This window comes from Atractosteus spatula, chromosome 7 (assembly GCF_055471065.1).
Source record: "Atractosteus spatula isolate fAtrSpa1 chromosome 7, fAtrSpa1.hap1, whole genome shotgun sequence".
NCBI lineage: Eukaryota > Metazoa > Chordata > Actinopteri > Semionotiformes > Lepisosteidae > Atractosteus > Atractosteus spatula.
In genome coordinates this window covers 39624686-39640937 of record NC_142712.1, presented here as the reverse complement: position 1 = coordinate 39640937, position 16252 = coordinate 39624686, and the positions used below count along the sequence as shown (strand labels likewise).

The following is a 16252-nucleotide window of genomic DNA, read 5'->3' as shown; positions in this document are numbered from 1 at the left end:
CTAATGGTACTGAGAGGAGTTTCCTTCATTCAGCCAGCACATCACGTTTCTTATTGCTCAGCACAGCAATATACCTGGCTACAGAGTCCTTAACTGGAAATGAGCACACCTTACAGCAATGCTGCGTGCTGTCCAAGGCAGTTTTACTGTCTGGTCTGTCAATGGACACCACCGTGTTGCATGTGGTTTTGGAAGCAACAGATTTTCAGTAGTAAACAATTTAAACTCACCATCAGTTTTGAATAAACATTAAACACCTGTTTACAAATCAGCTTTTAAAAAATTATTAAAACCCATGTGTCCTCTCAAAATTAATCAAGTTTCTTGAACCTAGCCTCAGAGATGGTACATAATGTTCATTCTTGAACTCTCAGCTCCAGTGCTTGGGGGGGGGAATCCAATGGGTTTTCTGTGTCACCTGAAGACAGCTCTTCACCTGAGAGAAGTGTTAGATTAATCTCATTCAGGCCTAACTTGACCATGCTCTCCCTTTACAGCCTTCAGCAACTTATGATTTACAGAGACCTAGAAACACTGCTAGATTCTGGACTCCAAGCACCAGGTCCCTGGTTTGTAGTATAATGCAGTCTTGGCAGAATAATAGGTTAGATCCAAACCCAACACTAGCACCTTACCTATTATGCTTTTGCTGGTCCTGGAAAGTTATGTTGTTAGCTGTGTTTCTGCAATTGAGATCTTCGTGAACAGGGCTGCCACACACGATCCATTGACTGCAGTAATGAAACCCCTGGCTCTCGTGTGGTTCATCGCTGGTGCTCTCTCCTTTATTTGCTCACAGCACGTGACTCACAGAAATCTGAAGTGCTCGGCCTGTTATTAGAGTCACATGTGGCAGGAGTGCAGTAACAGTAATAGGGCGTGTCTTGTCAGCTGGTGAGACATTTACCGTTTCACACTAAAGAATGTCTTCATATCACAATTAAAAGTAAATTCCTTCCAATGAGCATATCCTTTTTAAGGTATAATATAGTGTTCTATGCATGTACTGGGAAATGTAGGTCAGTAGCTAAACATCAGTAGCAACTAATTCCAGGACATTTTTATAAACTCTCATATTTAAAGACCTTTTCTATAGACCAAACCCGTTTCAGTTTCCGTCAAAACCTGAAGCCTTGCTCGTGAATTGCACAACAGATTGAAAACATACAGTAGGTGGATTTTCTCAGGTGAAACTAAAAATGTGCATTTACCATGCATTTACTTTACTTAACCTTTATTCCACTTTGTTTCAAAACCATTGCTTTTACCATAATTCTGCATTACATTTCACTGTGCTATATTAGGCTTTACTCTTCATTTAAAATACTGCACCATGATAATCCTTTATAAGGGTGATGTCATAGCATCCTGCACTCTGCAATGGCAGAGTCTAACGAGCAGGACAGAGAGGCCGGGGGGCCAGAGATCCTGTGTGTCGGAGGACGGGCCAGTGGCACACAGAAGTCATGCCCAGAGGTTCAGAGGTCGCAGACGCCACAACAAGATGGCAGTCAGCAGGGTGCAGGCCACTGCCATGAGGAACAGCCAGAGGAGGAACCAGCCGCACTGCCACAGCCCGTGCAGCAGGGGGCGCCGCTCAATGGAGTGGGCACACCTGCAATGATATGAGGTCCAAGTTACATGGAATGGCTATGCCCAGAGTCTAAGCACATGCTTCTTTTAATGTAGCACTGCAATTTTATTGGACATTTGCCATTAAATTAGCAAAATGTGATCTAGTGTTATGTCAAGGCATTCATTCTTTTAAGTATCTCAAACTAGCTCCAAGGAACCTAAACTGCAGGCCACCATTCTGGATGTTTGAGAGATCTCTTTAAATAACCAACAGCTATCAACATGGAACAAGAGTAGTAAGGCTCAGTTCAGTAAAAAACTTCAATTATGGGCTGAGATGGCATAAAGAGATCAGGAGATATAATGACTCTTTAGGACAGGAGCTGTGTATTCCTGATCCAGCTTGTTTTTCGTACTGTTGCTATCACTAACAGAGAGATCAAATGACTTGCAAGAGTCAACCTCTTACATTAGACCAATGAGAGTGTGCAGAGAAAAAGCTGCTTTACCCTATATGGATAAGAACAGACATGTTGGTTTTTAAAAAGGAAGCAAATTCCCAAGTGAATTTAAAGAATGCATAACACCACAGCCTGGCACATGGTGGACTGGTTTGCTCTTGTTACACTGAGACAAAGTAAAGATAATATACATCTGCTCACTGATACACTGCATTTTAAACAATGTGGAGGCTTTGAATTTGAGCAACGGATATTAATGCAGTCTGGGTGGGTTTTCTTCAATCATATTTTGCATTCTGTGTTTCACAGAGCTCCTACAACCAGATTGGACAGGACTGCGTGCCCTCAACATCATTCCAGTGGGGATCCCTGTCTGAAGAATTTCCACTGGCGATCAGATGTCTGCTATCCAAAAAAAACCTGTCTATAAATCTTAAGCAGAACAGTACAGAAAAATAGGTGCAATCCTCTGATCCAGGAGAGATGCAGTCCTGCAGGATTAGCAGGGAATCTTGGAGTATTCTGAGGATGTAAAGACCTGTCAACAGTGGTAATTGGACAAATTAAAAAAGATTAAGCAATTGAGAATTTAGGGCCAGGTGCTGTTGTGTGAGAGGGGTCCTACCTTTTCTGAGCAAAGGTGTCATGGTCACTGAACTCCTCCAACGCCTCCAATCCCTCCCCAGCCAGGCCCGGCTGCATCACCTCCTTGCTCCTGCGCCGGAATCGCAGTGTCTGCTGGGCCGACCTGACACAGCCGGCCAGAGAAAGAGAGAGAGCGGCATGCAGAGCAGTGAGACTCAGGTCCCCAGCAATCCAGTTCCCGTAAAGCTCGTTTCTCTTCTTGTTTCACCATGTACTGCTTATATTTAAAATTCTTTACCCAGAGTCAATGGGCAACTCATTTTTAGGAAATCAGCAAAGCTCCACTTCTTCTTTTACTGATTTGATCTAATTTTCATACAGTACAACCAGTGATTTATCAAAAAATATATAAGAGAAGCAGTTGCAGGATGTTCTGGAGCCCTGGCGTCCTGGGTGAAACCTGTCTCACTGACATTCCCGGCTCTGGGCTCTACCTGTTAGAACACAAGTCCTCTTTTTCGCAGTGGCTGTCTCCAGGGTGTCCTGTGGCTGGGAGGGGGGAGGGGTCCCTTTGCCCCCCTGGGGAGCTGCTGTCTGTAGATGCCTCCTGCAGGACTATCGGCTGCCTGGAGTGAGCAGGTGAAGCAGACAGGAGGAAGGAGACATAAACTGGTGAAGCTTAAGTGAAGATTAAGATCGGTTGTATCGAGGAAGACATTTATACCAACCCTATCAAAAAGCTACAGACCCCTGCTTACTCTCCTCAGAAATGAAGACTGTGACTAAATCAAATCCTCATCAGTTTGTTAGGACATTGACTAAGCACCATTGAAATGCATGTAGAGTGGGTCGAACGCATAGTTATACAACAGGTTCAATAAATACACATATACAATAAATAATAGACAAGTATTATCGAACCTGTTGTATATTATATTGAACAATATATATTTATTGAACCTGTGTTTAGGTGAGTACACAATCCATACAACCATTGTGATTTCCTTATTAATATCATTTTAGGAAGATGAACCTTCTATTGGAATTAAATACGAAGTGGTAGTGTGATGAACGTTCTGCCACAGACCCCAAGGGAATTGTTAGGGTGCATTTAAAGCAATCTGTATAAACTACTTCAAGCTAGATTTTTTTTGCTCATCAGGGAGACACTTTAGCAAATTATAGTGATTGTTTATCTAGACAAGCTTCTCTATTTACAGTTTATACAGAAGCAGCTAATCTAACAGGACCTTCTAGTCAGAAATTATATTGGGCATGCTGCTGTTTGATACTCCCTTATACTGAGGGAACTGAGAGGGATCCATGAAGACTTCATAACAGGATCTTCTGGTCAGAAATACCCCCAATGTCATGGGCATGATGCTATTTGATACTCCATGACACACAATTATACAGTCTGTGTGTGTGATCTAGAGAAAACAATCAGTGGCACAGTGGAGGTCCTTGAAGAATTCTGTCCTCCTGGGACCTATCCCCATTCCATACCTGCTGCTGGGCTGGCTGTCCTCCCCTAGAGCCCAGAAGAAATCTGTCTCCACACTGCTTTTCCCATCGTCTGAGCCTCTGGAATCAGAGCTGTGCAGCTGGAGGAGGAAATACGTGCTGTGAGATCAAGAACCACATGCTGTGAGATTGCTGGTTGATGCCGGGTGAAATTACACACCCTGATAGCCTGGAAGAAAAAAACTTTTTCATTACATTATCTTATCTATACTCCATCTTTCAGTTCCAGGAATATACTGTGTAAGGGCTAAAACTGTGTTTAATGACCTTATCACAGTTTGATGTCACTCTAACTTTACTTACAGCAACCAGTGGTGTAAAGAAAAGGTGCCTCAGTGTAATTTTCTCTTCATTTTCCTCTCTTAAGAGCTCTTTGGGTTTAAAAGTTTGGTTTCACAAAACATGTAAACACAATCAAGGCAATCCACCAATTAAGAGAAGTGGTAGTCATACTTAATACCTGTGTTACACAATATTACAGCTTTTATGTAGACAGTTTCTCCAAATGATGACTGGTTTCTTCAGTGAATCTGCTTAATATTTTAATTTGATAAAGGTGCAGGTGAAATCCACTCTTTTAAAGATGTTTGGCTCTTGAACAGATTTATTTAATTTCACTGACAGTAAAATCACACATTTCCACACGCTGCTCCAGAAAGCAGTTTAGATATTGTCCTTCCCGGATCAATATCAAAACTGCATATGGAAAGAGTATTTCTCCTTCTCAGTGTTTCCTCTAAAAGGAATATATCCATTTATTAGAGGAGTCAATGCTGATGCCTGGGGGGAGTTTTGAAATAATCCTGTAAATAGTGGGGAACCCCTCTTTGAATACTGGCAATGTGATTATTTTTTGTAGCAAAAATTAGCGATTTCACAACGTGAAATGACGTACTCTTCCCCTCACAGCTGCAGAGATCCTGATGAGAGATTGCGCTTGGTTTGCACAAGATCCCTCCCATCTATTCGTCATGTACTTGTGATCACGTGTATCACTTCACAAGCACCCTGTGGCAATGTATTACTGAGGGCATGATACTAAACAGAAACTGATTGATTGACCCACCTGTGATCCTACTCTTGCTGATGTGCAGTTGTTCACCATGTATAATGTGCAATGTTGCCTCCCTTTTTCCAATCTCCTTAGCAGCAGTGAGGGTTTTTTGAGCCCAGCTGCCTGCCCCAGTCCCTGCTGCCTCTGTCTTTGAAAAGCGCACCACAAAACCCCAGCTGTCAGCGTGCAACACATTTCAGCACACTGACAATTCAACAGCAGCTCAGAGGAAGTGGGGTGGGGGGAGCTGGTGGAGCACTAACTCGATTCTTAGCGTTACACCATCGTGCAAACGTCTAAGACTTTTTGCTCTCTTCTCTTCGTCACTCATCGTGTTTCCTTCTTTAAGCACAATTCTATGGCTGTTTTGTTTTAACATAAAAAAACAAAAAATAAAAAACATTAGCAGTGGCTTTGAGAAAGTGGTTGGTGCTCAAAGCAGACATTTCACTGTATTTTTTTCAACAGAGCTAATAATACAAGTGCGCAAGTCTCACTGCCTTGAGATATCACAAAGGAAGCATGTTTCCTTTAATAAGGCAATGGACTTCCTTTTGATAAGGTAAGATCAGATGAGATCACTTTATGGGCCATATTCAGTTTCTCGTATTAGGAATTTGTCTTTTTGCATACCCCAGCTTGCTCTCCATGAGACACACAGACAGGGAGAGAAGCTTGGGGTCAGAGCGCAGGGTCAGCCATTGTACAGCGCCCCTGGAGCAGTTGGGGTTAAGGGCCTTGCTCAGGGGCCCAGTGGAGTAGGATTCCTCTGCCGGCCGCTGGATATGAACCAGCAACTTTCCAGCCCCAGGCGCAGATCCTTAGCCACAGAGCCACCGCTCCACACCGTGTGTATGTCCTGTGAGTGTGTGCCAATCACTGTATGGCAAGTTCTGAAACAGCGCCTTATTTAGAAGGGCAGAGGAAAATGTGGCCAGTGATCTTGATCTCAGTATGTAAAAGGTTTCGGCATCAACATCTAGGCAATACTGCTGTTGGCATCTTACACAGAGACAGTGCCAGAGGTTTCTCACATGCATTAAAGGGCCGTTTCATTTGTTTGTTTCTTCAGATTCTAATGCAAGCTGAGGAGAGCTGAGCCTGGAGTACTGCTGTCTGTTCTATATTTATTCTATTCCTGAAAGAGCTCACTTGTCTTCCTGTCCAAGGGTTTCATTAATGCTGCCCTTTGGCAGTGCTTCGGAGATCTCTTAAATCAACAGCTACCAACAGCAACAGGTACTGTAAAAACAGCTGGAGATCAAGCCTTGAAAGTTAGGTGGCGAAAAAAAATAATAACACAACTGAAAGGAAATTTGCAGGTGTTGCGAGTGCTGCCCAGCATCAAACGCTAAGTTGCAGTCAACCAGCTGGAGACGAAGTGCATGAAGGAACAAGCCTGCTCTAAAAACTGCAGCAGCTCAGCTGGTTGGACATGCCCAGCATGAGCCATCTAATTAGCCACAAAGAGGGCCTTGTCTCTTTCCTTCAGTGTGAGGCTCAGAGCAATTTACCCCTCCAGTAGAGTGAACAGAAGCACTGTGGTGGTGATCTGCTCAGTCCAGCTCAGTGCAGCTCAGTGCTCTGGAGACCTGCATGGCAGTGGTGGTCAGGCAAGAGCTAGTTGATGCTGAGGCTCTCTGCATGTGCAGTGGTGGGTTCCTTCACCTGGGTGCAGGGAGAGAGTGGCTCCCAGTCTAGGTGTCTTACCTGGGCCTGTTTGGGAATCACCGCGATGCTGACCCTGCGCCGAGCACCGTGCTGTGAGAGAGAGGAACAGTAATCAGAGGGACAACCTGTAGGCAGGAATGGAAAACTACAGGACAGAGGAAATCAGGAGTCACGAGTGAACCATATCCAACAGGGCCATTATCAATCATCATTCACATCCACTCTCACTCAACCTGACAGCTGTGGTTGGTGCCGCCTTTGTGATTTTAGACAAAGTGAATCTCAAGTTCCTGGAGACACAGTCCCTGAACTCCAGCTGAGGTCTAGGCTCTTACCTGGGAGTGTCTCAGGTATATTTTTTGCCTCAGGTCGCCTTCTTCTGAAAGACAAGATATTGAGAAGATCATGTTCTTGTCAGCATCGGCCCTCAGCTGCTGGCTCAGATATCCAGGTTAATGCTAGGGATGAAGAAGGGCACTTTCACTGGCTCATGCAACATCATATTCATCATTGAAATGTGATCGTTCTTATTAATGAGCGACCTTCAATCACTGTAGTCATTAACAAAATGAAAACGCACAGAATAAACCTTGATGCAATTTAATTTAACTATTATAAATACTAATGCAAGACTGTTCCTTTTACTCCTGGACATATATTTTTCTGAATTAGCACTGGGAGTTGTGGAAGACCAGCTTTTTTAGGAAAGTTAAGGAAGAAAATAAAATGCATCAGAACTCCTACATAAAGGCAGGAAAATTAAGGTAAACAAAGAGGAAGTCTCCATTTCTCAAAGACTACAAGTTACCTGGTTTTGATTTCTATCAAAAACACTAACTAGGCTTGATTTTCAAAGTTGTAATTAGCTAATTATCTATTCATTAAGTTATGTTTTTTTTTACTTCAGCAGTGCTAACTATAAAATGTGTAGGACCTTGTCACATTTGTAGTGTCTGTCACTTAAGATTTGGAGTGTTCCAGTCCTCATGGGTCTGCGATTGACTTTTTTCATGCAAAAGCTGTTTCTAACAACATTGCAAGACTTTGGTCTGTCTGCATGTACAGCAGTCACCCCAGCCTGCAGGGGGCAGCACTCACCTTGCGACTCACTGAGGCGACGGCTGCGAGAGTTCCTCTGCACCATCCTCTTGGTCTCCTCCAGCTCGGTCTGGTCGCGCGCATGGCGCCGCTTCAGGTTCTCCACGTGAGCAACCATCAGCTCCACTGCGTGGCTCACTCGTGCCTCCTGAGTGACGGAGAACCACAAGAGGAGCAGAGAGGTGAAACAGACAAACCTGGCAGAGATGGAGATACACCTGCATCCCTCCCTGTCAGAGCACCACTTGCTGTGTCCATGGTTGATCCATTCATGTCTTGAGACTGAATGACTTGTGTCGAATTTGGCAGGCAGAATCAACAAGACTGAAAAGACAGCTCAGTAACTACAGGGGATGGTTAATTGGTAAAATGCAGAAATGTAACACTGGGGATATGAATACCAGAAAAACACCACTACATGCTTTGTAGTGTTGCAAGCATTGCAGCAGCATTCAGAAGAGTTTGCATTGAAGGTAATACGTTTGTAACAAAAGGTCACTCAAGAAGCAATAGGAGGGATTGGTGAAGTGAAATGCTTTGCTATGTTCTACACAGGAAGACAAGGAACCGATGGAGTTCTCATACTAGCAGTGGGTTGTGCAATAAGGGGGCAATCCAAATGAGCTAGATAGGCCAAATGTCCTTCTCTCATGTGTAATCGTTGTCATGCTGTCACCTGGTGCACAGCCCCCAGAAGCTCCGCGGTGCTGGAAATGCGCTCTATGGTGTTGGACAGGACCTCCAGGCTCTGCTCCAGCTTCTGCAAGATCCTGCCACGCTTGCTGTCCACAAACAGGCCTTTCAGGGTCTGCCAAACAACACATGACACCACCTACTTAGTAGGGACTGAGAAAGGAGCACTAGTGGTACTTCTGTGTCTTGGCCGCTGACATTCCTGGTCATGACAGTGGCCATGTCTTCTGGCTTTCATTCCACCCTGGACTCTTGGATCAATGATGTGAATCAACTGTTGACTTAATTGGTCTTAATTACCCCTGTTTTTTGGGTCTTTAATCCTTAAGGAATGTAAATAACATCTGTAATCAGGTGGAATGCAACCCTACAGTACCAGGAGTGAATATCACTGATCTTGGGGAACATTCAGCTATAGCAGTAAGACATACTGCCTCCTATATTTAAGAGGTAAAACAAACTGTACTTCAATATCAAGGTACTTTTGGGGTATCTGTCAGGAATAAAACACCACCACAAAATCAATTAATATGCAATGGAACTTGGATTGAAAATTGAGGCACTAGTCCTCTTTGTTGTTTCTTTGTGAGAGAGTTTCACGTTTTGTCTCTTCTCTTCCAATTTTAACAGGTTCCGTCGGTCCCTTCCTGTCTCCCTGCCTCTCCATACCTGCAGCGTGGCCCGGCCGTTCTCGAGCTCTTGGCGGAAGTTCTCCTCGGCGACGTCTCTGGCTCTCTCTTCGGCCTGCAGCCTTCTCTTCAGGGTGTACTGGTCGCAGCGGAATGCCAGGGACAGCTGGGCAAAGGCAGACTACACGGGCACACAAGAGAGGGGGCTGTGAAGGCCCAGGCAGCAGGGCCAAGCAGGAACCCTCCCAACCCCACCGACAGTGACCCTGAAACCAAGAAACTGAGCTGATTCGGACCCTGACGCTATGCAAGGTTAGGTTTAACTACTGAAGATGTGTGGTTCTAAAAGTAATCCTGCTCAGCAAGAGAGGAACCGCAGGTTCAGACATGTGCTGTTAGTGCTTGGCTGAAGAGTCATCTGTGAGATTAGTTAGAACCCCACCCCGCACGAGAATGGGCCTGGTTAGTCTTTCCAAAGGCATTGAAGTTCCTGAAGTGGTCATAAAATCTGCCTAAATCTGGCAACATCTGGCTGATTTGGCCAATGCCCACTTTCCCCAATTGAGATTTAAGCTTGTCTCCATGACAGATGAGTAAACACACATGACCCCCCCTCCCCTCCAAAAAATCCCTAAATGTTTTGCACTGAAACAGAACATCGGAGGAAGAAGAGGAGAATTCCGGAACTCACCTCTGTCTCCTCTTCTGTCAGCTGCATGCTGAGGGAGAGACACAGGACACTGCCATTATTTTTTAACTCATTTCCAGTAGCCAGGTAAGAAGAGTAAGCACAGTTTATGGCTCTGCGGGATGTGCATGGATATATATGCTGGGACATGCTGGGACAGCAGTATCACAGGTACCTATTAAGGCCAAGTCGCTCCAGAATGGACTGTTCATCCAAGGAAGTGCCCAGGTCATCAGAATCTGAATCTGAGGGGGTCACACAAAGGACATCATCAGGAATAGGACAGTTTGTGTCTCACCGGGCTGCAGAAACTGCAAGGACACTGGTCGCAAGCTCTGGTCACCCTAATATGTGTCTTAAACAAACTGTCGGTTCACTGCCCTAAGGAATCAATACTGCATTTTGAAAAAAAATGCATCTAAACACATTTAAATAACTCTTAAGTAATCTATTTTTAAGGTCTGGGTTATGTATTTATAAATATTTTTAACAGTGTAATTGGACATAGCTGTGTTATACATATATAGACAAGGTTTGCTGTTGGTGAAGACTCATCAGATACAAAAGTGTGCAGAAACTCTGGATAACCCTGCCCCCAGGTGGAGAGACAGCTCTTTCCTCCTCCCGGCTGCTGAAGGAGCGCACACTGCCAGCCCCCGCAGTGATTTCAAGGCTGTCGCTCAGTCCTACCTTCCTCACTCTCCCCACTGCCTCTCTCTTTGTCCATGGAGCCGCTGGGGCGCTGAGTGAGTCATACGGGGATACAGTTAGAGAGGAGACACATCCAGTTTCACAGCACAGCTCACTGCTTCAGAGTATTGTTGTGGTTTTTAGGGGAGTGGGAAGCCAGGAAGACTCAAGCAAAAAATACTCTTCATACAAGAATAGTATCCTCCTGCTATCAGAACAACCATGGGAAAGCGACAATAGGAGTAAAAATTATTTGTTGATTGAGTTTTTTAGAAGGCACATTTTAACCTTCTTTTATCCAAATCCCTGGACAGTTTTATTTCAAGGCATATTAATTTATTCTAGCAAAATTGTGGAATACAGGATAGCAGATATTGCAGTGCAGGTTACAGGGGGTGTGTCACATGACCTGTCTCCCTGTCAAATATCAGGGTGTCAGTGTCAGAGCTAGGGTGCACCCTCCAGTGTCTGCATCCCGTGCCTTCACGCTCCGGCTGATCAGGAGCGTTAGTGACAGGATGTCTGCGCTGGAAACTCCTCTGTACTCAGGCTACTCTTAAGTGCCTTCAGTCTGATTTATTACTGTTCTTTATTTACGCTTCCAAAGAACAGTCTGGAGATTCACATGCATCGGGTTTTGTGTGAAGGTATGAGCACACTCTTGGCAAAGCACTGGGATTCTTATCTTGTTGGGTTACAGTAGGATTCTGGTCTGAATTCATCACGGGATTCCCCCAGCAGGACACCGGCACTCAGGTGGGCACTGCTCACCTGGCCACTCATTGTGCTGATCACCTCCTGGATTGGGGTGGGGTCCTGCCTGCAGCCTGCTGGAGACACACACAGGGGCTTCAATCACAGGTTTTTTTGAAAACCCCAGACACCCCAGACACTCGCTCTTGTCTACCTCCCAGAGTACAATTCTGGACCACAAAAACAGAGCTTCTCGATGACATTAGCTCTTTTTCTAGTCTTACTAGTCTTACCCTGACAAAGGTTCAAAGGGGTTTAAGGGAAAACAGATATTCTCAGAATCAAAATGGAAAGGAAAGATCTATTTGTATCTAGCCTATGTCCTGCTGTTGGATATTGGCATCAGCAAGGCAGGAGGTAAGGCATTGATACATTGAGACGAAAGCTGCATCACAGTAATATGATGACATGCAGCTCCTTTTGCAGTTTTCAGACACCCTAACATTTGTGAGAACACAGTACTTTAAGTTCTGAAATTGAGATCAGCCTTAAGAAAATATATTTCAGGATTATATTCCATGATTTGACCATAGTTATGCCTTGCTATTGTATACTTTTCCATGTTGTCAATATTTCTCTCTCACTCTTTTCATGCTCCCTTTCCCAAAAATACTCCTCTTCCGTTTCTATGACGGATAATGAGAGTGTCCTTGTGAGACCTGAACTCACCCACATTGTCCTGTTACTGGAGTTACTCTGGAGTCATCTGATAACTCCAGACACAGCTGGCCAGTGAAATGTGCATTTCTCCAAAATGATATGTGTGGTCTATCGGTTTATGAAAACAAGATTGAGTCTTGATCTCAGTTGTCTAAGGTGTATTGCAATTTAATCCAGACAAGGTCAAGGAGAGATACCTGTTGTTTCACTCGTGTGATGGACTTCCAGGTCTTTTGCCTGCTGTCTCAGCTGTTTCTTACTGAAAAAGAGAACAGTGTCCGAACACTAAACACAGCAACCTGACTACATACAACTGTAAGTGTTCCCAGAGTGAACCTCTCTGTGTCACTAGTACCAATTCTAGCTCTACAACTTTTTATCCATGTACGGTATGTTCCTGTGGCATTATACTGGATGTACTGATTTCACGATATCCACTGGAGCCTTAACATACATGATGAACCCATCCCCCCACAAATGGAAAAACCCACATTCTCTGCCTAAACCTGCGTTTTCTTTCTTCTCTTTTCAGCATGGAATAAACCTATTAATTGTTCCTTTGCAGCCTGCGCATGCTGATGCAGCTACCCACTTGAACTACTTCTAAAATTCATGGCTAATTTCAGTGAAAACAAACTTCATTCATTTTCTTTATGACGAACACCAGATTAACTATGGAGGTAAAAGCTCACCTGGGTAATGAAGTGTTGTAGGTGTCCTGTGTCCCAGGATTCTGCTCATTCCCACTGCCCTGTCCACACGGAGTCAGACAGGGGTTAGACAACAGACTACCCTCCTCTGTGAGGTGTCATTGACCTTCCCAAGAACACCTCAGGCCCCCTCTCCAAAATGGGAGAAAAATTACTCCTTATACTTGAGTTGCAATGAGCCTGGCCTCTCCTCTGGACCCCACCCCTGCCCTTGAGTAGGAAAAACCACATTCCCAAGATCTTAATAATTTCAAGGGGCCTGTGGGGAACCATGCCAGAGCTGGGCTATCTCCAGCAATAAACATGGACCAGGTACCTCAATTCCAGCCTTCCTGCTTGATTTAGTTTGTAAATTAATCAACTAATTGATAAATCAATTTAAATCAGTATATTTCCCATCTTCAATATTTGGCTCTTCCCTCTTCAGGGTGCCCTGCACTCTCTGTTTGGGGTTACCTAGCGGAAGACCATGCTAACATCTTTCTTGGGCTGGAGCGTGTTCACGTGGGTAGACTCCAGCCTGCTCTCCTCATGAGGCTCGCACCTCCTGACCCCAGACCCAGTCCCACCGAGTGTTTGGATACCTGTGTCCAGTCTGGCCAGGGGTCCCAGGAAGGAGGCAGGGAGGAGAGGGAGTGGGAGCGCTGGAGCACTGGGGGGGAACGGGGTGGGGAACCACTCATTCTGCTCCTTGAGAGAGACGGAGACAGAGAGAGGATGTGGCAGAGACAGAAAGAGAGAGGCAGCAAAGCAAAGGAGACAGATAAAAATGAAAGGAGAGAGAGAAGGTAGACAGTGTAGAGTTAACAGTTACAGTGAAGAGGAAACTGAGGGACGGAAGGAAAGTGAGATTTAAAGAAGAAAACAAGAAAGAACACACAGTACTAACTTGAGGAGATTCAGAAACAGATCACTCATCAAGTACAATGATTTGCAGCCTGCTAATTTAAGCACATGAGGGAATGAGAAACAATACAGAGCATCCCAGTTACAGACAAGAGGAGCTGACTGAGAATGCAATCGGGCAGCCAGGCAAAGAGCCGTAACAGTCCTGCGAGCCAACACCCTTACTGCCAGCTCAGAGAGCTAGCCCGATACTGGACAGCACTGGACTGGACAACACATAGAACTTCCATTTCTACTCCACTGCCAACCTGCTGAAGTAATGAAGCTGTGGAAGTGAGTGTCGTTCTTTGTGCTCTATTGTTTTTTAAATGTCCAAAACGTTCGTACTCAGAAGTCAGGCTATTCACACCCATTTCTCATTGCTCCACTCTGAATGACAGCCTGTAAAAGATATTTTATCTTTAGTAATTCCTGAGGTTTGGCCTTAAGCAGGTCATTAAAATTTGCAAAAATAAATTTGCCCAGATTGTTCATGCAACCAACAGATGTGAAGGAGTAAGGGATGTATATCGTAAGGAGTTTAACGGTTTCCACCCTCTTTGTTACAGTCTACTACTTTTAAAAAAAAATCAGTAATAAAAAAATATTAGTAGCGAGAAAGAGAGCACAACACAAACGTTTATAGTACATACACAACCTCACCCGCGCGCTAGACGAACGAATATTCCAGCCTGCCCCAAGTTCATGGCTCCAGCAGAGTACGCCAGGAATGTTATTGTTGTAAAAATAAAACCGCAACTTTTTTTCATAAAGTACATGCACAGAGCACTTTCGTGCCACATGTAACGATGCCTAATTAGTACGTCAATACCACCCCAGCTGAAACAACAGCTGTTAATGCTGAGGAACACTAAATTCAGTAAATATGAGCCTGAAAAAAGTAAATAAAATCTGGGATTACAATGCAATTTTGGCTGCCTTACCTGAATTCCTCACTCTGAGACCTCCACCACCACCTTCAGCCCCCAGAGAGCCCCCAGGAGCCCCAAACTCCTCAGCCTGGCAGAGATACTCTCTGAGCTGAAAGGAGTTTGGGAAATTCCTGGGCTGGAGTGAGGATGGCGAGAGCAATGCGCATGCTGAGGCTACCATGTGTTTACAAGGGTGTCATTGCTTAATGCGATTGAACTTGGTCTTCCTCCCACCTCTTTCTTTCTCAGTATTTCTCTCTCAGTCTTTTCATGCTCCCTGTCCCAAAAGCCTTCTTCTTCTTTCTCTTTTTCCTAACCTCTCCCCCCCCAGCTCCCCCTCTGGCTTTCTCTCTCTCCTCTTCATCTTTGCCCCCTCTCTCTCTCTGAGGCAGCTGTTTACTCTGCTCTTTTCTCCCACTGCCTGGCTTTTCTCTCACTAATGTATACAAGGCCCTGCCGCTGTTGACAGCACCTGTATTCCCATAAAGCTGCCCAAACTATCAGGAGGAGAGGGAGGTGGGCGGACTTGTGAATGACCCCCTGCCTCCCTTCCCCCAACACCCACGTACACACCACAGAAGGAAAGAGAAAGATGCAGCTCAAGACTCCTACAAAAACCTATGCTGATGCACATTGTGCTTATATAGGTGATGCATTTCACTAGCTGGAGCTTCCAAGCCACTCACACCAATAAGACAACAGGAAAAATGCTCCCAGGGACAACAGCAGGACACACTGAGGCTGGTAGCGTGCATGAAAGGACATTGGACACAGCACCATCCACTGTTGCTGTCCACGTTCTCCACTGTCCCACTGTGCTTGCCCCAGATTACAGTGCTCCCCTGTGCAGCTTTAACAGAGCAGCTGTTGGAACAGGTCAACAAAATTTAGAAGACAGGTCACTATTCATTGTTTGTTTAGTGCGCAGTCCATGAACAAGCAGACAAACAGAAAACATGGTGGTCTTTCTGCCTGGGCAGAGCTCTCACACAATTTGAAACCAATATTAGGATGAATGTCATCTGAAAAGGCTAAGTGTGAGCTCTTCCAGAGGGAAGAGGATGGGCTGTGGCACTACTGGTGGAAACATGATGTGAGCAGAACTATGGGAGAGGGCAAAGGTCAAACTGCTTAAGGCTTATCCCTAACACGATGACTGATCTATCTTCCAGAATGGGTTTTACAGAGCCCTGCTCAGTGTGGACTAGTCAACGGTGTCAACACTCGAGCTGTATGGCATTGAAGATGTTGCTTGAATATTGTACTCAAAAGTGCTTTTTAAAGGAGCAAAGTGGTGTTTGTTTCTTCAAGTTGGTGAGATTCCTTTCAAAACCTAGAGGCTTGTCTAGCACTGACTTCAAGACTTTATGGATTATGGGACAAACCAGGATTTTGAAGAGACCTAAATTAAATTATTCTATAAAGAATCTAGTTTTCAAAGCCTGTCTTGTCCATAAAAAAAATGGTTTCTACCTTTCAACAAAACACAGCTGCTCACTTCTTTAACCACACGGAAGAATTTCAAGCTCATTTTATACAAAAGGTATCACTAATTCCCGTCAAATCAGATCCCAAATTCTTTCAAAGTTCAATTGGAACATCCCAAGTTCTGATTCGCAGACAGCTGATCCAGAACCTGACAAA

General features: G+C 44.7%; 1 protein-coding gene across 3 annotated transcripts; it reads right to left on the bottom strand.

Annotated features, from left to right (window-relative positions):
- Positions 1-1254: 1254 nt before the first annotated feature.
- On the bottom strand, positions 1255-13477 carry irag3a (inositol 1,4,5-triphosphate receptor associated 3a). 3 transcript variants are annotated; one of them, XM_088921580.1, is made up of 16 exons: positions 13376-13477; positions 12774-12832; positions 12279-12340; positions 11440-11498; positions 10669-10720; positions 10154-10223; positions 9982-10009; positions 9331-9471; positions 8645-8776; positions 7969-8116; positions 7206-7249; positions 6910-6960; positions 4128-4225; positions 3116-3247; positions 2662-2784; positions 1255-1615 (listed from the first exon to the last, which is right to left on the bottom strand). In XM_088921580.1, exons 1-16 carry the CDS (start codon positions 13472-13474, stop codon positions 1465-1467), a joined length of 1449 nt encoding a protein of 482 aa, XP_088777706.1. In that variant the 5' UTR covers positions 13475-13477; the 3' UTR covers positions 1255-1464. The 3 variants fall into 3 exon arrangements, with proteins under 3 accessions (XP_088777706.1, XP_088777707.1, XP_088777708.1); XM_088921581.1 differs by having other exon boundaries at positions 11440-11495; XM_088921582.1 differs by lacking the exon at positions 13376-13477 and adding an exon at positions 13248-13322 and having other exon boundaries at positions 11440-11495; positions 12279-12336.
- Between the last annotated feature and the right edge of the window lie 2775 nt (positions 13478-16252).